The following is a 23,164-nucleotide window of genomic DNA, read 5'->3' as shown; positions in this document are numbered from 1 at the left end:
AGAAAGTGCTATATAAGTGTTAGCTATTATTATTCCTGACTTTCCTTTTGCAATTCTGTACATATGACCAAATGCTACAAAGGCATTTTAGAGCTTTTAAAAAAGATTAATTTTAGAACCCTTCATAAAATCACTGAATCCTAAAGCTAAAAAAGTTTATTCAGATTTAAAGATTATACAGGCCTTCCCAAGATCATATATACCACTCATCATAATTTTTTTTTATATTGACTCAAATTTAGGAGTTGGAAGAGACCTTAGAAATTGCCTAATTCAAGTCACTTTTTTTGAGAGTAGGTCATTCTATCTCATTCAAGATGGAAATGCAGGGCCCACTCTTAGGCCTGACACCATTGCTAATCACCACAGAAGCTTTATCTTTACTGGCTCTACTTCTGTCCTGGATTGGTCTGTCCCTCCTTGTGTAGCTCAATGCCCATGCCGGGGGCTCATCAGGTTGGTGCCAAATTTAGCATGGCAGCTGACCAACTTTTTCCCTACTACAGCTCCATACTCTTAAACTCAACTGATCAATCAGCCTCAGCCTCCCCAGAAGTTCAGAGACTACAAGTGTGCACTACAACACCTGGCTCAAGCCGTTCATTTTACAGAGGAGGAGACTGAGACGCAGAGAGTTGTGGAGCTTTTCTTGGGTCACACAACATACAGCTCCAGAAATAGAAACAAGGTCTCTGGAACCCTAGCCCTGTAGCTCTTTCCACCACATAATCCCACCTATATGCATCTATTCTCTGCTTTTAAAGATAGTCAGGAAAATGGATGCCACAAGGTCCTTTGGTAACCAACCACTTGTCATATCTCAACGTTGAGAAGTTCTATTTCACATATAATCTAAATCTTGCCTACCACAATTTCAGCCCAGTCTAGATTTGGATATTCTGAAGATAAGAGTCTGTTGATTAGTGATACTCTGCATATATGTGACTTCAGAGTCATATAAAGAGCAGTGACTCCAGTCTTTCCCTATACAGCCCACTCCAATGCTATATCCTCCATATGGACATTTCCAATCTTGCTTCTCCAAAATCACTGATGAGTTCTCCCTTCTCTAAACCTTCTCTAATGTGCCTCTAAAGGCACCTTATCTGTGTCTTTCTTATGTAGCTATCACACTACTCTATAATATTATTATTTGTGTATTATTCCCTCCATCAGACTGAAAGCATCTCTAGGACTGGGACTATATCCTTTCATACTATCTATAGCATCTAACACAATGAACGAGACTCACACCAATGTATCTTTTACACAAATCTGGATTTTTCATGTATTAGCCGATATGTAACCATAAAACTTCAAGGCCTATAAAGCAGTTAACACATTGTATCTGATTCGAGCCTCGTAACAATATTCTGAGGTAGATTTTATGGATGTTATAATTCCTATATTGGCATTCCTTTTTCACATATGGGGAAACTGAGGCTCAGAAAAAATTAGTCATACAGCCAGTAAATACCAGAGGAAAGGTTCAAACCCAAGTTTATTGCTGACTCTTGAGACTACCACTCTTGTTATCATATCAAGGATGTTTAATGTGACCTACTGCTATACAGTATTGATGGTTTACAGCACACACTAAACATTTTTCGGAGTGGGGAAGGCAGGGCAATTGGGGTTAAGTAACTTGCCCAAGGTCACACAGCTAGTAAGTGTGTCAAGTATCTGAGGCCGCATTTGAACTCAGGTCCTCCTGACTCCAGGACCAGTGCTCTACTCACTGTGCCACCAAGCTGTCCCTAAACATTTTTTTTAAATGCAATCTTCCTTTTGGACAAAATTGCAGTAGTGTTGGCTACCACCATAAGGCACAGTTGAGAGAGTGCTAGGCCTAAAATCTGGAAGACCTGAGTGTAAAGAAGGCCTCAGACATTTATTAGCTGTGTAATGCTGGACAAGTGGGTTAAGCTCTGGCTCAGTTTTCTCAATTATAAAATGGGATAAGAATAGCACCTACCCCCCAGGGTTATTATGATGCCTGATTAAATGAGATAACATTTATAAAGTGCTTAGTATAGTGTCTGGCACATAGCAGGCCCTTAATAAATGCTTGTTTCTTTCCATGATCTAAATAGTATTTTATTGTCTTCTATGTTTCTCCATGTCTCTAACATGGTATGTTTGTACCATCAAGGCAACATACTTCAGAGCAAAGTGTATTGACTTTGGAATCAGAGGAGTACGGTTCAAATCCCAACTCTGACACTTATTACCTAAACAAATCACTTAACCTCTTTAGTCCTCAGTTTCATCACCAGGAAAGCAAGAAGGTTGGATTGTCTGGACTCAGGTCCCTTCCAAACCAGACCTATGATCATATGGTCTTTGAGACTACTGAATAATATATTTTTTCTTCAACTTCTCAGGTAGGGAAGTGGCTAGGTGGGAATTATTTACACTAACTAAAGAAACTTGCTCCTCTGGAGGACTTGCTCAAGAATTTCTCTAGAAATAGTTAAGTTGTTCTAACAGGCTTAAGCGTTTCTCTGTAGACAGTGATTTATTTGATGAAGAAAATAAGTAGAAAGATAAGGCAAACGAGGAGAAGGGAAGCTCAAGCTTCAGGAGCCAATAAAAGACAAATCAGAAATCACGATAAAATCTTTCTGAAAGAAAACAACATTCCAGTGGGAATATGGGAGTTGATTTACCAAGCTTTTATTTACATAATGTATGTAAAAAAAAAGCTTTAGCTATGTATTTAGTGAGTCCCTGCTTTGAATTGGAGGTACAATAACTATCCCTTCCTGAGAATGGGAAATGATCAGGATTAGATTAGTGTGGCAATTAAGATGCACAGTAGATAGAGTACAGGATTTGAAGTCAGGAAGATGGAACTTCTAATTCTGCTTTAGGCATTTACTGGCTTGTGGCACTTGACAAATCATTTGACCTTTCTCAGATTCAGTTTCCTCATCTGTAAAACGGGAATTAATAACAGTACCAACCTCGCAGAGCTTCTTTACAATATCGGATGAATCAGATAATATGGATAAAGCGCTTAAATCTCAAAGCGACATATAAATGTTAGGTGTCACCATCACTGTCAATAGAAAAATCAGGAACAGGGCTATTGCATGAAGAGGAAGAATCTAAACATGGAGAATAGATAAAATAAATAACAGATATTTATATTGTGCTTTAAGGTCTGCAAGGCACTTTACATACATGATCTCATCTGCACATCACAACAGCCCTGTAAAATAGGTACTGCAAGTAACATTATTATAGGTTCGCCAATAAAGAAACAGAGGCCCAGAGAGATTAAGTAATATGTTCACATTCACAAAGTTAAAAAGTGTCCAAGGTGGCATTTGAACCCATCCAAGATCGGCACCCTGGCCACTTCTCCAGACTGTCATCCCCAGACAAAATTCATGGAATTCTAAGATTTCAAGTTTTGGAAACCCCTCCATTTTAACAAGGTAAAGACTGAGTGAGGCCCAGAGGTAGTTAAATGGCTTGCCTATGCTCACCCAGCTAGTGTCAGAGGTGGGTCTAAGACGGACATCCCTATTTCAAACCTAAGACTATGCCACTAAGCCAAAGCAGTATTTTTTTTTGTTTGACTTCAATTTCTGTAACTGTGACAGCTCTACAACCATTTTGAATTAAAGTTCATGCTGAATGTGAGTTAAGAGAGAAATCTTTAAAGTCATCAACCTCTTTCTGACTTTCCTTGTTTTACCAACTTCAATCCTATAGCAAAGGACCCTAGAGAGAAAATTACCCTGAAATGTAAGTAATCGAAATACCACCTGAAAACTAACACATTGGCTCAGCTTAATATGGAAAAAATGTATTTTTAGCTGCCCCTACCAAGACCCCTTGCAGAGGAATAATTAAAATGAAATCTCTTTTTGCCTCAAGGGTGTGAGAGTACTATCTGTGCCAATGTAATAATTAGTTTTAGATTTTCCTCCTCCTTTTTTCCCCTCTCTCCCTTTCGGCACAATGGAATCATTTAGAGTCTTCATTTACTTACAATGCATGATCTTGTCTCACCAGCTGGTACGAGAGCATCCAGAAGCATATATTGATATGTAGTAGTGAACTGCAGTTCACTGAAATTGTTGCATGGTCCTCCTCTGAGGATCACTGGGGTACACCCTAGGCCTTGAGTTCAGTCTCAGTGTCTATATATATGCTTGCATCAAAGTATTATTTATGTACCCTTCTGTAACCCAGGGAGAACTAGAGACAACCCAAAGGTAACAAATTAGGGTGAGCCTATAGGGACCATGCAGGTGAAGCAATCTGCTTAGAATTCAATACTAAGTGATCCTGATGGCAAAATGTACCCTAATCCTACTCTTGCTTTAAGAGAATGTCATCAATGAATAAATATAAATGGACTGGATTTGTCTTCATTAATATCATGCTCTAATCAACCAAGATAATTTCCCTATTACATAAAGACCCAGATCCACAGGCTTAGGAGGGCCTGAAAGAAATAAAGTTAATTACTAATGGGGTAATCACAGAAGTACTGGGTCAAATAAGGATGGTAATAAAAATGATAAACCCTAGGACTATACTTTTTCAAAAGCATGTAAATTCATCCTTCTCATCAGCTGATAAGGGCTGGGAAAGTTTTTCTGCAGACAAATAAGTTTGAAGGGTACAAAATACTATTGAGCCCAACCATATCTGGTTGAAGGAGATTCAGATGAGCAGAAGTTCCTTTTATGGTTCCTATTAGGCCTCAACCTTCCTTCATTTCACTTAGATAAAAATGTGTTGTGCCTAATGTGTTAGAATGTGCAGAGAATTATTCTCAACACCAGGAAAGATACAAAATACAACTAAGTCCTAATCCTTCTCTGCATCATCACTGTCATCATCATCCTCCTTTTCTTCCTCCTCCTCCTCCACATCATCAATAATATAGTCATCATAATAGCTAGCAATTCAAGGTTTGTAAGAATCTTTATATATTTTATCTCATTTGATCCTCACAATAACACTGTGGGGTAGATGCTATTATTATATCCACTTTACAGATGAAGAAACTGAGTTTGTGTGATATTAAAATTTGACATACTACTGTTTCATTAAGGCTTAATCAATTTATCATATATTAGTTATTCTCCATTTGTATGTGCCTCTGAACTCCTTAAGCTTGCAGCTGTCAGTTTCCAATTTTGCCACCTTCCAGCCATTAGGTTCCCCTCCTCAGGAATTTCCAGACACAAAATTCTGATTAATCTGAAATCAGTAAAGTGTAAACTACAAGTTCCCTGTTCTCTCTCAGAAATTGCCAACCACTGGATTTTCAAAAGGATGTTAGTCCATCATGTGATAAACTGATATAAGTTGCAGTTAGTGACCTTGACTATGACTAATGAGAAGTGGGATATACCTTTTTTATACCAGATTCATGTCACTGTCTATTTTGGGGTTCCTCTATAAGACTATATAAGGGCTGTCTTGATTGACAGATGCATTCTTGGATACTGAGGAGCCTTGGGCCCTATTTATTGGCAATTTCTAGCTTTGCTAATAAATTGATCATGCTCAGAACTTTGAGTGATAGATTCTAATTATCAAAGAGAAATTGCTGTGACACTCCAGAATTTGTGTGAAGAGCCTGTACAGTTTTATAGAAATGACAGAATAGTTCAAGTGATCATTATTCCTTGTAAAAACATACCCATTGTGAAAGCTGACTCTCCTTCCAAAATAACTAGTAGAGGAATGTAAGGATTTGGTTCTATTGATAGAATAAAATTGGGAGGTAAGGTATGGGTAAAACAGAAGACAGATGATGTTCCAAAGGCTGCAGAAATATAGCCCAGTACTGTAACAGTTGTTTATTCAAGAGAAGATAGTTACCAAATTGTGCCCTTGGCTCATATTTTACCATGAATAGGGCTATGATGGTGGGCTCATGGACTCCAGAAGCATGGCTAATGCCAATAAATGCCATAAGCCTCTCAGAGGGAATGTGATCTTGTACTATTAACAAGTGGAAGTTTGTATCTTGGAGAAAAAGCCTTGAGGACAATCCTAATCTCTATCTAGGATGGGATCCTCCTGGCTTAGTTTTCCCATTGTGTTCCCTTGTACATCTGGGAAAGGCTGTGAGGACAATCTTAGTCTCTATCTAGCTTGGGATCCTTCTGGCTTAGTTTCCTCATTACCATTACTTCAATCGCCACAGTTGAGAAAAGTTAAATGACCTGCCCAGGGTTATAGAGCCAGTAAGTATATGGAGCTTATAGTCTAGTCCAAGGATAAGACAAAATGCAACTCTATCATATAAAATAATACAGAATATTACAAATATTCTATATACATATATACAGAATATTACAAAAATCTACGAACAGGTACAAAGCCAGGTTCTATTATGATATGAATGAGGAATTAATTACCGATGGGATAAGCACAGAAGGTATCACTGAAGAGGTGGCATTTAAGTCAGGTTTTAAGAGTTAGACAGATTTTTAATAAACAAAAACAGAGAGAAGGAAGATGTTCCAGACATAGGGACAATGTGAGCTGAGGAAAACAGACAGAAGAGAGGACATGTTCCCAGTGTACCAGAAAAATGAAAATACAGAATGATCCATTTTGTCTTGAGCATTGGATGGAATAGAGTTCTATGGAAAAGAGCTGGAAAGGTAAGGTGATATCAGGTTGTGGAGAGTCTTAAACTCCAGTCAAAGGAAACTAAATTGATTCAGGATGCAATAGGATGCTAGTAAAGATTTTTGAACTAAGTTTTGGAGCATGGTTTGGAGCTGGAGGAAGTGAAAATAGAAGACTTGCAAGGATATTATTATTGCAAAAATTCAGGTGGGTAATATTGGGGGCCTATACTACGGCTATGGTTATAACCACACAACGGCTATGACCAGATGAACACAGAAGAGAGTGCTTGTAAAAGACATTTTGTAGGGGTTCTCAACCTTCTCTCTGGGTCATGGATCCCTTTGGCTGTCTGGAAGTTACGGACCCTTCACAGAATGTTTTTGAAAATGCATAGAATTACAAAGGAAACCAATTATATTGAAATGATGTTATTAAAATGTAAAAACAACAAAAATTCCCAGGTCCCAGGAAAGAACCCACCCCCTGTATGTACAGGGAGAGCTGTTAGGGCTTGGGAACCAATGAGATTACACATGTGAGGAAAAGAAAAGGCTAAATGGTAAACAAGTTCCTTTAGTAATGTGCTATGCTGTCTTAAAGTTGAGGTATTTTATACCCCAATTACATCCTGCATGCTGTAAATTAAGCCAACTCCCTTCCCCATGCCATTTAGCAGAATATCTATAGATAATCAAACATAAATGATTTGGACATTGATCATAGATTTAAAGGCGAATGTACCTCCAATGTCTTCTGCAATTTTCTTTTCATTTTACAGATGAGGAAACTGAGGGCCAAATGACTTGAGGCAAGGTCACACAGGTAGGAAGTGTGGCACCATGATTGACGTCAAGGTCTTTCCACTATACTACACTTGGCAATAGGTGCATGAATAACCCTCCTATTATACAAAGAGCAGGTTCAGAAGAAAAGGTAAAAGGATGGTTTGGCAGATGCTGACTTTCATGTGCTGGTAAAACTTTTAGGCAGAGATGTGGGTTTGGATCCGAGAAGCAGGCAGGGCAGGAGATGGAGATTTGGAAGTTATCTGCATGAGGTGGTAGGTGAAAATATTGGAATGAATGAAATGGCCAAGGGAAGGGAAGAGAAGCTCAAGTACATACCCAAGAGGGACTAAATCACACTTAACTCACATTTAAGCTACCTGAAAAGGATTAAAAGGTAAGGAGAACAAAGTGATGGTCAGTGTCACAAAGGAGAGGGACTGAACATGCAATTTCATTTGACATAGGGAACTCCTACATGAGGGAGCTCCTTCTACCAAAGCAAGAACACCTCGTCTGCAACTTATAGTCTTAAAGAGTTGCCTGGAGAACTGAGAGACTAAGTGATTTGCCTGGGTAACACACACTTGAACCCAGGTCTTTCTGACTTGGAGCCTAATTCTCTAACCATTATACAACACTACCACTTCCATACAGAAAGAAGCTAAAAATGACTCCTATAGTTAGAGAATCCACTAACACATACACAGAGATAGATGACTAGATAGATAGATGGATGGATGGATAGACACATAGATAGATAGATAGATAGATAGATAGACAGACAGATAGATAGATAGGGGAGGGGTAGGAAGAGATTGAGAAGGGGAAATAAATGGAGAGTCATTTCCTACTGGTTGATGACTGTGAATCCAAGTGAAAGCAATGGCCATGACACATTCCAAACAAGATACAGAAAACCCTTACGGTAGCATGTGTGAGTGGCTGAAGTCTTTCTTCTCAGAGACCTCAAAGTGTGGTGACATTTTTCCCAGCCCACTATCACTCAGCATGCGTTTTCGGAGAGCAGGGTTCCACCAATCTGACATCCTTGGGGGAGAAAAGGACACCAGTTACTCCTTCAAAGTTAGCTTCTAGTCTATAACACTTAATCTGTTCTCCCTCTAGCCCCAAGGCTAGGTAACTTAGCCTAGGCCAGAAACTAATGTGTTGAAGTCAGAAGCAACCAATGAACTATATCCCTTCCTCTTTCCCTCCTTCCCTCTCTCCTTCTTCCCTCCCTCCATCCCTCCCTTTCTTCCTTCCTTCCTTCCATCCTTATCACTGTCCTAGCTGCCCTCTTAATAAATTTCTCACCCTGTTCTTCTTTATAAGTACCTGGGACTCTTACTTCACTGTATCCCTGAGAAAGGATGTCATTTCTGCCTCATTCTCTTTTCTCTTCTTTTTTGTACCATGTCTGAAGTTGGTCTTTACCAAAGAAATGTGTACTTTCCTGGCCAGACAAAGCTATCTCTAAGTGTACTATATTGCCCCTCATGGTCCTTGAAGTTGTCAATCTCAAAGTCACAACTGCCATAGATGCAAGCTAACATGGCAGGTTTTACCTCACTGACCTCACCTGTAAAGAAGTGCTCACTCACCCAGAAGCTTGTTCCACCACCAGATCAGGCATCCCTGGCGGTGTCCCTGCTTGCTGTGATACCACCATATCTGGATCCAGAATAAAAATCTCATCTTGTGAAATTTCCATCACAAAGTGCAAATGTTCCTAGGGAATATTATCAGTGTTATTACTATTGTTGTCGATGATGTTAAAACAGCAAAATGGATATTTATATAGTGTCTTAAAGTTTGCAAAATACTTTTCCACACATTATCTTATTTGAGCCTCACAACAACCCTATCTAGAAGATTCTATGGATACTATTTTCATTTTCCAGTTGAAGAAAGTGAGGCTGAGAAACTAAGTGACTCTCCCATAATCACACAGCTACTAAGTGTCTATGGCAAGTCTTCTTGATTCTAAATCTAGCAGGGAAGAAAACCTGGTCTGTCAGAATGGATATGTAGTGGATTACTGCCATGTGGATTAGCACATAAAAAAACTACCTTGGAAAGGGCAGCTAGGTGGTGCAGTAGATAGAGTGCTGGACCTGAAGTCAGGAAGACTCGTCTTCCTGAGTTCAAATCTGACCTCAAGACACTGTGTGACCCTGGGCAAGTCACTTAACCCCGTTTGCCTTAGTTTCTCATCTGTAAAATGAGCTGGAGAAGGAAATGAAAAACCACTCCAGTATTTTTACAAAGAAACCCCAAATAGTTCACAAAGAGTTGGACATGACTGAAACAACTGAACAACAAAGGACCTTGGAGAAAGCACTAAGAAATATGAGTAGCAGACTTGTAGTGTGTCTAATAGGCATTTAAGTCATAGCCCATCTGAACTCTGAGTCCAGAAGGACTTGGTTAAGGTTCTGGAGCTAAGGCTGGTCTTTCTCATCAGGAATGGCATTGAGGATGTGGATTAGACACAATCACCCTGGGTCTGTGGAGCTATAGGGTGATAGGTTTGTACTTGGAACCTCTCCTGAGGCCTAAAGTAGTACAGGGTAAAGAGATGGAGGGACCAAGAAATAGTAAAGTTTTATCTACTTCGGAATCTCTTAGGGAACCACAAATGGCATTATCTACTCAAAATATCTCCTAATTAGTTCAATTCATCTTGTAGTGCTGGACTGAGAGAATACAGAATTAACCTGGAAACTTGATCTTCCATAAATGCTGTCAAAAAAAGGGAACACCATTAGGCTAATACCACTCCAAGATAGTGTGGATCACCACTCCAAGATAGTGTGGATCACCGCTCCCTGGACTTGATTACAACTGGACAGAAATTGTACATGACCTACAGCAAAGGAATACCTGTCTCACTGCCCTAAACTTTAAAGCCTAATCCATGAGAAGCCAAGGGGTTAAAAGCTCCATCAACAGTGATCACACTCTATTTTTAATATTGGTTTTTTCATTAGATTTCCTTAAGAATCTATGGTTACCAGTCAACGGAGGGAATCTCTTCATAGTGATGATATTCTCTTGCTTTGGCAAAAAAAATCTTAGAAGAGGGTAGAAGTTGGCAGGAAAGCATTAAGTCAGATGGAGCTACTGAAAACATTCTATAAAGGCTATAAACCTAATGACTTTTAACTTATCTGCAAGACCAATTTACAGAGGAATTAGTGGTTCATGGTCCTGACTGGTAGGTCATTCCAGAACCTCTGCGGGTTTTCAGAAGGGTCAACAGGAAGGGACAACAAAAATGTATTTACAGATAAGGAATTGCCATTTGTACAATGATGGAAACTCACCTGAGCTCTGTCTATTCGATAAAAGCGATCAGCAGAAGTAGCTAGGAGAGAAAGAGACAATGAAGAGCCACATTACAAGGAAGCTCTGACCTCCAATAACCTACACTCAGCAGACTTATACTGCTTCAGAAACATAGGGAGATTGCACTTGGAGTGAGGCTCTCAGACAGTCTAGTTTGAGGGTTCTGTGTCCTGGGAAAGGAATTCTCAGTTGCTGGAAATATTTGGAGAGGTTGAGCCAAGGTTTTGCTCTTATAGCCAGAATGAAACAAAGATGGGGGGCTCTTTAAGCCTGAAACTCTAGGGTCATTTTTATTGAGGCCTAGACACGACCATGCTTCAAGGGCTCTATGAAAACATTGGTATAAGTACTCCCTCTAGGAGTGTGGGTTAGAATACAGCTAGGTGGTGCAGTGCACAGAGTGCTAGATTTGGAGCGAGGAAGACCTGAGTTCAAATCTTGCCTCACAAACTTTCTAGCTGTAAGTTACTAGTAAGTCACTTTATCTCTCTCTTAACCTTTTTTTATTTGTTAAACAAAGATAATAATGGGATCATTACCCTACCTCACAGGGTTGTTGTGAGAATAAAATGAGATAACATATGCAAAATGCTTGCTTCACTATATAAAATGGTTATTTTATTACTATCTATCCTTCATGCTGTGAGATTCTTGTTCACAGCTTCCTATAAATCTTCCACAGAGGACCTGGGGACCTTCCTTTAGATGGGCCAGCATATGGTAGGACACTAATGTCAAAGGACATTGGACTATGGATTGTTCAATGACAGACACTGAGTCACAGGATTGGGGTTCTAGAAGTTGCAATATAGGCTTCTGGTTAGTTACTCCATTTACTAAGGTGAATGACAGCCCTCCTCATTTACATTTCTATCTAAGTGAGCCTCAAGCATCACCACTGCAGTACATGAAGCCAGAGTTAAGTTCTCAAGATCCAGCCAAGAAGATACAGCCTTGGGAAGGACTCATTAACAACCAATACAGTTTTATCTTTTACTATAGCAGAACCCAACATAATGAAACAGACATGATGAAACTTTTAATCGAGTAGAACTGGTTTCTCTGTTAAAATTAAACACCCAAATCAGTATCCCGCATTCAATTTTTTTCTCAGTTTATATGCAAAGTATCCTGGCTGGCATTACAAACACATAACACATTTCTCTAAAATGCTAATTTGTTCCTCTGTGACAGACCAACAGATTACCAAGGGTTCAGGAATATGCTGTGCTTTCTTCTACCTTACCCCTTCCTATCTCAGCCCTTGACAATGTGGAGGACTTGACTCCATCCTTATGTTATTCTGAAGGAAGAGAACTGTTTTGAATAAAATTACTTTCCTAGTCAAGGAGCCTCGATATCCCATATGGGCAGGACTTACACCCTAGTTTGAAAGACCCTCATGAAGTAGTAATATTAACAATACTGAGCATTTCTAGGAACAACATTTCATTTGATACTCAAACTACCCCTGAAAGGTAGCTGTCATTACTATTATTATTCTGATTTTTCAGATGAAGAAATTGAAGCTCAGAGATGATAAGTGAATTGTCTGAGGGTTCCATAGCTTCTAAGTGTCTGAGGTAAGACTTAAACTCAGGCCTTCTTGATTCCAAGCCCAGAAATATATCCAATGTAACGGTGATGCCAAACTTGAAGCTGGCTAGTACAAGCAGCCTTGAAACTCCCAAATGATCCAAATTATTTATAATTGGAAAACATTTAAAAAATTTTTTTAAAATATCATGCAACATAGATGATGTTAGTTTCTGATTTTCTGAGTCAATATGCTACCCAAATGGAAGATTTTCTATTTGAGTTTAATGTTACTGTACTATACCAAGTTACTCCCATGAACATAAAGCTTGTACAATGCTGTCACTACCTCTTCACATACAAATTCCACTTATGCCCATTCTTAATCTCACCCATATACCCAGACTATAGCAATGAGATCTGTTGGAAAAAAATTCATAAGCACTGTTCTTCAAGGAAGTAACTTTGAGAAGCTATATACTAATTCCTGAATTGCTATTTAAAGAACTCCTCTTCTGAAACTTTTTTTTGAAGGGGGAAGGCAGGGTAATTAGGGTTAAGCGACTTGCCCAAGGTCACACAGCAAGTAAGTGTGTCAAATGCCTGAGGTCATATTTGAACTCAGGTCCTCCTGACTCCAGGGCCAGTGCTCTACTCACTAGGCCACCTAGCTGCCTCCTCCCTCCTCTTTTGGAATGGTCTTCAGAGACACCTTACAAGCTTCATAAAATTGGTCTCCTTTATTTTATAATCACACCTCATACAGTCACATACATTCATTTAGAACTAATCTTGGTTGCATGCATAGTCTGTTTTGTCCAGAGGTGTGCACATACATCATGAGCACATATGTACACAGAGGGAGACATACAAAGAAAGAGACTAGAAAATACTGTGCCTGGATTAAGAGTCTTCTGAAGACCCATCCCATCACACTAGGTTTCCAGTTGAAAATCTGGACTTGGTTAGTTCTCCATACAAAGCTCAATTCTCTTAGCTATTAAAGACCACCACTTTTATTTATAACATCTAAATAGTGTTTTATTGCTACCAAACATTGTGTATATGTTATGCCCACTGAGTCTTGCCACAGCTTCGTGTGGTAGGTATGGCAAATAGCTCATAATTATTATTCAGATGAGAAAACTGAGGTTCAGAGATGCTTCTCCAAAGCCACACAGCTAGTCAAGGGCTTTCTGGGACTCTGACCCAGTTCTTCTGGCTTCAGATCCCGTAATCCTTCCACTATGCCAGACTAATAGACCTAAATATTCCTATGCTCATATGCTGCCGATCCATTCCCTCTTTGTCGCCTTCCCTTAGTGTCTTTCTTCAAACCATAACCCGTATAACAGATTCCCATTCCATCGCTTCCTTTTGTTCTTATTTATTTACCTTTATGTTTGTTTGCCAATCAATCAACAGGCATTGATGACAAGCCTTTATGTGCAAGGCTTTGTGGGAAGCATTAGAGATACAAAGACTGAAACAATCCTGCCTTGGAAGGTAGATTGGTCTGGCCGGGCAGACAGAGAGCCAGCCAGCTTCAAACAGGAAGCCAGGATGTTCAAGTCCAGACTTCAACACATCCTGAATGTGTAATCCTGGGCATAGCAGTTAGCCTGTCAATATCCCCAGACTATAAACTGCAGAACGCTTGCGAATTTGCATTGCTAGAAGGAGTTTCCTTACCATGAGATCCCACCCCTAATTAAATTACAAATCAGGCTACACATACACACATATTAATACTCTATATTTTAATGATGCCCCCTTTTCTAGAACTGGCTCTTCTCAAAAACCTTCCCCTCTCCCTCCTCTAGACTCCTCACCCTTAAGTGTAGGGGGGTGGATCAGAAAAGGGGATGGTGAATAATAAACACACTCAGCTAATCAAGGACAGCTCTCTAGCCTTCAGACAAAAGCAGGAACACTTACCATCTAGGAAGCACCACCTGGGGGAAAGTCTCTGAGCTGAAAGCGCCCTGGGGAAAGAGGTTTCCTGATCCTGAAAAGAGAGAAACAAGATTCTTGACTTAGAGGTGGGAAGGACCTTAGCATTTATCTTCTTCTAGGGTTATAAGAGTACCCATGGGCTAGAGTAAAGCATATGGATGCCTTCTTAGGATAATATCTTTAAATGCATAAAATAGAACATATAGGATCACAAAGGAAACCAATTAGGTTGAAAAAGTTGTTCAAAATATTTTTAAAACCACATTTATGGACCCCTGGTAAAGAAGCCCTGATCTAGTCCAACTTCCTCATTTTATAGTTGAGAAAAGTGAGGCCTCGAGAGGTTAAATGGTTTGCCCATTGTTACACAGGTAGTAAGAGGTAAAGTCTGTATTTGAACCCAGGTCCTCTGGCTGCAAATCCAGGGCTCTTTCTACTGCACCATGCTGCATTCTAAGTAGTAAAATACTAATAAAATTATTAACAGTGAAATTTCACCTCATGGTTCCAGTATCCAGTATCAAATGAACCAATAAATTTTATCTTGTGTCACCTTAACAATAAATTAGATAAGACAAGGATCCTCATTATCACTTAACTTCTTGGGGCCTCAGTTTCCAGAGGGATCAAGTGAGAATCCAAAGATCACATAAACATTTAGGAGCCCAGACAAGACCAGAGACCATTTCTTTTGACTTCTACCCTTATGCTTCCTAGCTGATGAGGAAGGATACACATTCTTCTCTTCTCTGATTTTAAGGTCTAACATTTAACATCCTTCTTCTCAATTCCTCATAACACATCTCCTAAGTCACTAAAATATTAATCAATCACTCCATTCACAGAAGTGTCTATCATAAAGCAGGCACAATTCTAGCTACTGAGGAATCAAAGACAAAAATGAAATAGTCCTTCCTCTCATGGAATTGACACTCTATTGGGGGGTACAACAAGAATGTTTGAAAATGCTACTATTCAAGTGCAATAATTAATCCTTTCCTAAATACATATTAATGGCTAGAATACTGTGTTCAGCCTTTTAGCAGAAAGAACTCTATTAGGAAACCAATGCAGGAGGAAAAAAAGGACAACTTTAAGCATAGTTTCTAGTCATAATTTTCAAGAAGTGTCCAAATATTTCATTAACAATTCATTTTTAAGACAAACAAGATGATTTCAGAAAAAAAACTGGAAAGATTTATATGAACTGATACAAAGTGAAATGAGCAGAACCAGAAGAACATTGGACACAGTAACAGCAGTATCACAAAGATGATTAATTGTGAAAGACTAAGCTCTTCTCAACAATACAATGATCCAAGACAATCCCACTGGACTTATGATGAAAAATGCTATCCACCTCCAGAAAAATAACTGATGGAGTCTGAATGCGGATCAAAGCACAGGTTTTTTTTTTCTTTTTGGTCTGTGTTTTCTTTTGTAACATGGCTTATATGTTTTGCATGACTACATGTGTATAATGCATATCAAATTGCTTGCCTTTTCCAGGTGGGGGGAAGGTGCAGGGAGGAAGAGAATTTGAAACTCAAAATTTTAAAAACATGTCAAAAATTGTTTTTACATGTAATTAGAAAATAAAACATAATTTAAAAAAATCATTATTAAGATAGCTTTGGGGGAAAACATCATAAGGATTTTTTTCTTTTTTCTTCAAAACTAAGGGGCGAATAAGAACCAGTGGAGGTATTAATGTCACTACTCTCCTGTTCCCCATGAAGATAAAGGACATTAGAACATTTCAAGTTTCCCCAATCAAACAAATTTCCTCTACCAGGCAGACTGACTATTAGTTACACCAAATTACTTTGATTTTTCACTTAAAATGTCTGAGTAGTTGACAGGATCACAGATTTAGAGTTGGAAAAATTCTTAGAGGTCATTTAGCCCAATCCACTCATTTCAAAGATGAAGAACTGGGGCCCAGAAGGTTAAATGCCTTGCCCAAGATGACACAGCCAGCAGCTGGCAAGGATGGGACTAAGTCAAGTCAACTAGCATTAATAAAGTGATTATTATGTGTGCCAGTCATTGTGCTAAGGGCTATGTTGGAATCCAGATCCTCTGACTCTACCACTTGAATGATCCAAAGAATGGGAAATAGCATAATGAATATTAAAAAAACCAATCAAATAATTGTTAAATAATGTATTTAGGTATTATCTCCCACCCCCTATGCTTTAGTAATAGTAATAACATTTATATTAGGGCAGCTAGGTTGGTACAGTTGGTAGAGTACTTAGTCTGGAGTCAGAAAAACTCATCTTCCTGAGTTCAAATCTGGTCTCTGACATTTACCAGCTCTGTGACCTTGGACAAGTTACTTAACCCTATTTGTCTCAGTTTCCTCATCTGTGAAATGAGCTGGAAATGGAAATGGAAAAACACTCCAGCATCTTTGCCAAGAAAACCCCAAATGGTTTCATGAAGGGTAGGATGTGACTAACTGAACAACAGCTGAACAACAATCATTTATACAGGGCTTTAAGGTGTGAAAGTGATATACACATGTTAACTGTTTTACTCATAGCATCTCTGGGAGGTAGGTGCTTATTATTATCCCATTTTTCAGATAGTAAAACTGAGGCAAACAGATGTTAAGTGACATGTCCAGGATCATAGCTAATAAGTGTCTGAGGCTGGATTTGAGCTCAGGACTCCCTGACTCCAAGTACAGTATTCGGTCTATCGCCTAGTGGATTCTATCTAGCTGTCTAGTTGTTTTCTCTCTTCTTGCCCTAAATGGCAAATTCGGTTCCCTTTTCCCATCTCCCTTGATCTCCCTATGCCTTTTATTTCTTTCAGAAAATGCAGGATACATCAACAAATGACAATTCTAAGGAGAAGAAAATCCAGACAAAAGATATGGTTCACTTACATCTCCAAAATCTTAGCAAATTCTATTGGTCTAGCTTTCTGGTTTTGGGAAAACAATTGGGAAAAGTAGAAGTCACAATGCTTCAGCAAGATTAACTGAAAACAGATGACACTGAGTTTTCTAGCCTGGGAAAATAATTATGATACAGGAAGCTTGAGAGAGAAATAATTTGGGATATATATCAAGATAAGGTAATGAACTGGGGGTAAATAGGGTATCTAAAGGGAAATACCACATATGTGACTGGAAACAGAAAATTGGTGTGTGGTAAGAGGTCAGAGATAGACATTTGAATTGAATGTATTCGGCTTATAAGTGATTACTAAAACCAAGAATATGGATGAGCTTACTAAAGAGGTAGATAGAGAGGGCAAGAGGACAAGGTCAGAACTTCAGAAACAGTAAAGGGCAGGTGGAAGAAAGTGGTCCAGCAAAGGAGAAAAAGGAAGTAGTCACAATAACACTCAATGAATCATAAAATTAAATAGGGGTGATACCATACCATTGGCCCTAGGCAAAGAGTGTACCTAAATACTCTAAGACAAGTATAGGGCTAGCCTATTCTTTAAAGATCTTGAGACACTGAGCTTTCATTCTCTATTGATTCAGAAAATTGGCTGAGAATATGGGGCAAACCGTGAATGAGTCAGGGTTGGCAGCAGGTGATTTCTCAGATCCTGGAGGTCTAAGATAGATCAAATACCAAGGGGAGTGTTGCCAAACATAGTGAAATAACCAAGTGATGGATTTGAGAACCCTCTGACTCAAATCCTCAGAGGGTCTGGTCACCAGCACCAATAACGATGGTATCCAAATTTGGCTATGAACAGAAAATGTGGAGCTCTGAGCCCAATGTCAGGTTCCCTTTTTGCCACCTCACTACCCTGTGCATAAACTGCAGCAATACCAAGTTAAAGCTACTTGATGCAGTGACGATTCTTCACTCATCCTAACAAATTCCATTTGAATATGGATCCAGGAATTAATTTCCAGAGTTTAAATTCATCATGTCCCTAGGTTGAGATACAAAACCTTGGACAGGATATGCCTATGTACATACAGAGCCTTCCTTCACTAATGGTGTGTGTGTGTGTGTGTGTGTGTGTGTGTGTGTGTGTGTGTGACAGAGACAGACAGACAGAGAGACAGAGAGAGAGAACAGTAATATATAACCATAAGTTACAACACTATCACCCTGGCATGTCATATAACACCTGTGCCAGTGTTCAGAGCACTAAAACCATAAAAATGGTGCTGATGGGCAAACATATACCCAAGGACCTGTACTCAACCACTAGCCAAAATAATCCTCTTAAAGTACAGGACCAACCTTGTCACTCCTCTGCTCAAAAACCTTCAATGGTTCACTATTACTTCAAAGATAAAATACAAGCTTCTTAAACTGGTGATTAAGATCCTGCAAAATCTGGTTCCATCTTACATTTCTAGACTTTTTTCACTCTTCTCCCCTTCACAAACACCACCAGCTAGATAAATTGGTCTAGGAGTTGCATTCTTATCACTTCTTGTGTTCTCTCACTTCTGTGTATTTGTGAAGGCTGTCTGTCATGCCTAGAACATGTTCCCTCATCATTCCTGTGTTTTATAATCCTTCCTTTCCTTGAAGGTCCCCATGAAACCTTCCCTAATCCCCAGATAAAATGGTTCTTGTCTTATACCACTTAGGACCTCTCCTTTGTTCTTATCCCCGTCTACTTTGTATTATATTCATCTGTGTACACATTCTAACTTTACAGAGCTTCTTGAAGGCAATCAACAAGGGCATGATAGTAGGAAATGTGTAGTCGATCCAAAAGGTGGTAATCACTGTCTTAAGAAAAAATACAGGAATCATTGTAGTTATGTGTAGTCAAAATAATCTGCAAATGGTGACAGGTGCATGAAAAACATGAAAAAAATACTAGCTGGAAGAAAGAGACAAAAAAGAGCACAGCCAGTGTTTTTGGTGGTTTGATGAGCAAAATGGTTCAATCATATGGCCATTCCAATGTTGCCCACTAAAATAACTGAGAAAGAACAATAGATTAAGTGGTCTCACTTTCTGAACTGCAACAATTCCAACTATACAAGCTTAAAGAGATTTAGAATTCTGTTTTTTAGCTGAGTGAATCAATTTCCTGGTAAGCTCAGGGACAAGTTTCACCCTTTATTTTGGATTGCCAAGTATCTAACACTGACTAAGTGCATAATAAATAGTTGTTGCTGTTATTGTTGGTTTTGCTATTTATGGGTATGACAGAGGCAAGAGAGTGTGGGTATGGGTTCAATGGTGATCTGCCCTCCTGGGGACTGCTGCCCAGTAGAGAGTTATATAATGAGAAATTGGCTCCTTTCTTTGTGAAGGTTATCTTTGTTCCTAACTGAAAGGAAAATGATAAAATTGTAAGTGATCTGTTAAAGGGAAGAATATTAATATAATCAAGCCCCATGTTAAAATAAACAACAACAACAAAATAATCAAGCCCATATTTCAATAGGGAAATGTGATTAGAACCTAGCAGCAGGAAAGACAGCAGGTGGTATAAGACAAGTCAATGCAAAACCAACAATAAGTACTTAGTTTAAAAAAGTACTAAGTGCACTTACATAACTGTTCTGTGGCCCCTGGAGTCTGTGTCATGAGACAGCCAGAGGTGAATTTAACATATAGACATGTCCTTTTAAGATCCTTTTGGACAGCCCTGGGATCAGTTACAAAATCTTTCCAAATGTCCCCCAAATATGTATATTTTGACATGTGCTGAATCTTAGTATTTTTTGGAACTGCGTGTAGTCAACCCACAGCAATACCAAGAAAATATCTAATGGGGATATATCCAGTGGTGTCAAGGAGAGAAAAGAATAAGGATGGAAGGATATTGTGCTGGCTCTCAGTTTCCTCATCTGTAAAAGGAGAGAACTGATGTGGTGACTACTAAGGCCCCTTCTTACTCTATGGCTGTGATCATATGAATCCAGAGACCACAGGATCCAATCTCAGGTCTACTTAGGTGAACTTGGGTAAGGTGAGTCTTATCACTAGACCTCAGCATCTTCATCTAAAAATGAAGAAGTTGTACTCAATGATGTCTAATAATCCTTCTAAGGCTAACAATCTATGATTCCTATAAACAAGCAGGAACATGTGCAGGAATTTGTATTAAAGGGGTCCCAGATACATTGATGAGGCAGATCATGTGTAAGGAATCAGTAAAGAGAGGCTTCAAGCTGGTTTCTGTGGTGTCGAGCACAGGACACTGGGAACAGAATCAGAGGTGGCTGTTGTTGTTCAGTCACTTTTCAGTCCTGTCTGACTCTTTGTGAGTCCATTTGAGGTTTTCTTGGCAAAGACACTGGAGTGATTTGTCATTTCCTTCTCCAGTTCATTTTACAGATGGAGAAACTGAGGCAAACAGGGTAAAGGGACTTCCTCAGGATCACATATCTAGTCAGTGTCTGAAGCCAGGTTTAAACTCAGGAGGATGAATCTTCCTGGCTCTGGAGCTCTAACCTGGCTCTTCTATTTATCACCTGTGTGATATTCTGTGAGTCAGTGCATCTTTCTGTCTTCAATATTCTCATTTGAACAATGAAAGGGTAGGACTTGATGCTCTCTGTGGTCTCATTCAGCTCTATATCAATGATCTTGTCACACTCGCATTTGTTATGTATTAACCACCAAAGCAACCCCTGATAGGGAAATATTCCTGCGTCCCAATAGTATGAAACATTTTAAGTCCTCTTCAATAACAATAAATTGGGAGACACAGAATTTTAAAAGTCTCATAATACAGTGCTTATCGTTTCTAAGTATCAATAATGAAAGAACATCTGGATGATAACAAAAGGAATTCTTTGGAGGAAAGAGAAGTGCTAAATCCCTGACTACGAGAGAGAAGAAAGTGTAAATAAAGGATAACTAATGTTTTCCTGGTATTTATAACAGAGTAGAAAAGCAGAGAGAAAATGACTTTTATAATGTGCAAATGGATGTTTTGGCAGCATCTGTACTCTTACCAGATGTGAATATCAAATATTTATTTAACTTCTGCTATGTGCAAAGCACTGGGCATATTCAGTAGTATAAAACATAATCCCCACCCTCAAGAAACATATTCTAGTTGAGGACATAAGGCATAGATAGAAGATAATAAATAACACCAAACAATAGCATTTGATAAGTGCCCACTGAGTGGTGCAAGCATTGAGTATAGAAAGAATTTAGAGGAAGGACAAAGGGCAGCGATCACTCTGGGCTTACTCCCTACTGAAGCTGATTCTTCTACTTATTTAAGTGATCCCATTACATCCCATCTTTTCCAACAGATTGCCCTCTCTGTTATCCCCACTCTTTCACTTGTTTTCAATCCCTCCTTGTCTATTGACTCATTTCCAAATGCCTATAAACATGTCCATGTTTCCCCAATCTTGAAAAAATGCTCATTTCATCTTTTCATCCTTGCTAACTATTGTCCTATATTTCTTCAGGCCTTTGTAGCTAAATTCGTCAAAGAGGTTGTCTACAATAGGAACCTCTATTTCCCTCTCACGCTTCCCTTACATTCCAGCTTCTGACCTTATCATTCCACCAAAACTACTCTCTGCAAAGTTACTAATGATCTCTTAGTTGCCAAATCCAATGGCCTCCTCTCAATCTTCATTCTCCTTGACATCTCTGCAAGCTTTCGTCACTGCTGATCACCCTTTCCAACGTGATACTCTCTGCTCTCTCCTGGTTGACCTCCTACCCATATGATGCTTCTTTCTCTATCTCCTTTGCTGGATCCTTTTCCAGATCTCACCCTCTAACAGTACGTGCCCCTTAAGATTCTGTCCTGGGCCCTCCTCTTCACCCTCTATATTACTTCACTTGGCAATCTCATCAGCTTCCACGGATTTAAGTACTGGGTTTAAATCCTATTTCTGATACTTACTACCTGTGGGATAGTGGATAAATCACTTAAACAACCTGAGCCTTAATTTCCTTATTTCTAAAATGAAGGGGTGAATTAATTGGTCTTTAAGGCCCTTTATAACACCAAACCTATGATCTTAGGTTCTTCAAAAATGTCCTTCACTGTCAATGTCACCTTTGCAACATCTCTAGAATATGCCCCCTTCTCTCCTCTGACACCACCACCTTTCTGGTGCAGGCACCTGTGCAATAATCTGCTGGTGGGTCCGCCCTCCTCAAATCCTTCCCGACTCTGTCCTCCATTCAGCCACTAAAGTGAATTTCCTAAAGCACAGATCTGATCATGTCACAATCTTTCCATCCCTTCAATAAATTTCCATTGCTTCCAGGCTCTCCTGCTTAGTCTTCCTTTCTACACAGCTCCCAGGGATTTAATTACCATCTATGCTGGTGATTCTCAAATCCACTTATCCTGGCTTAACCTCTCTGCTGACCTACAATCTTTCATCTCCAACTGCCTTTCAGAAATCTCAAACTGGGTGTCCAGTAGATATCCTAAAACTCAACATGTCTTAAGCAGAACTCATTATCTTTCCCCTTAAACCCTCTCTACCTCCAGCTTTCTCTATTACTGTACAGGACAACACAATCCTTCCAGGCCCTCAGGCTCACAACCTAGGTGTCATCCTGAACTCTTCATTATCTCTAACCTTCCATAGCTAATCTGTAGCAAAAGCCTGTCAATGTCACTTTTGTGACATATCTCAAATATTCCCCCTTCTCTGTGACACTGCCCCACTATGGCACAGGCCCTCATCACCTCCCTCCTGGACTACTGAAACAGCCTGCCGGTGGGTCTGGCTGCCTCAGATCCCTCCCCGCCTCTATCCTCCACTCGGTCATAAAAGTGATTTCTGTAACACGCAACCCTGAGAGTGTCACAATCTCCCCACCTCCTCAATAAATTCCAGTGGTTTCTATTGCTTCCAGGCACAAATACAAAATGATCTGTTTGGCACTCAAAGCTTTTCATTACCCTAACCCTCTCCTACCTTTCTGGTCGTCTTACTTACTCCCTGACATGATCCAGTAAGATTGCCCTCCTTGCTC

The 23,164-nt window shown here is 39.4% G+C and overlaps 1 protein-coding gene across 1 annotated transcript in view; it reads right to left on the bottom strand.

Annotated features, from left to right (window-relative positions):
- The window catches only part of DGKI (diacylglycerol kinase iota), a 569,495-nt gene that overhangs the window by 90,308 nt on the left and 456,023 nt on the right, over positions 1-23,164 (bottom strand). Inside the window, 4 exon segments of the mRNA XM_036761364.1 lie at positions 8,328-8,450; positions 9,005-9,132; positions 10,730-10,770; positions 14,226-14,295. Coding sequence (XP_036617259.1) covers positions 8,328-8,450; positions 9,005-9,132; positions 10,730-10,770; positions 14,226-14,295 — 362 coding nt within the window.

This window comes from Trichosurus vulpecula, chromosome 5 (genome assembly GCF_011100635.1).
Source record: "Trichosurus vulpecula isolate mTriVul1 chromosome 5, mTriVul1.pri, whole genome shotgun sequence".
In the NCBI taxonomy this organism is placed as follows: Eukaryota; Metazoa; Chordata; class Mammalia; order Diprotodontia; family Phalangeridae; genus Trichosurus; species Trichosurus vulpecula.
This window is presented reverse-complemented; position numbering and strand designations above follow the sequence as displayed.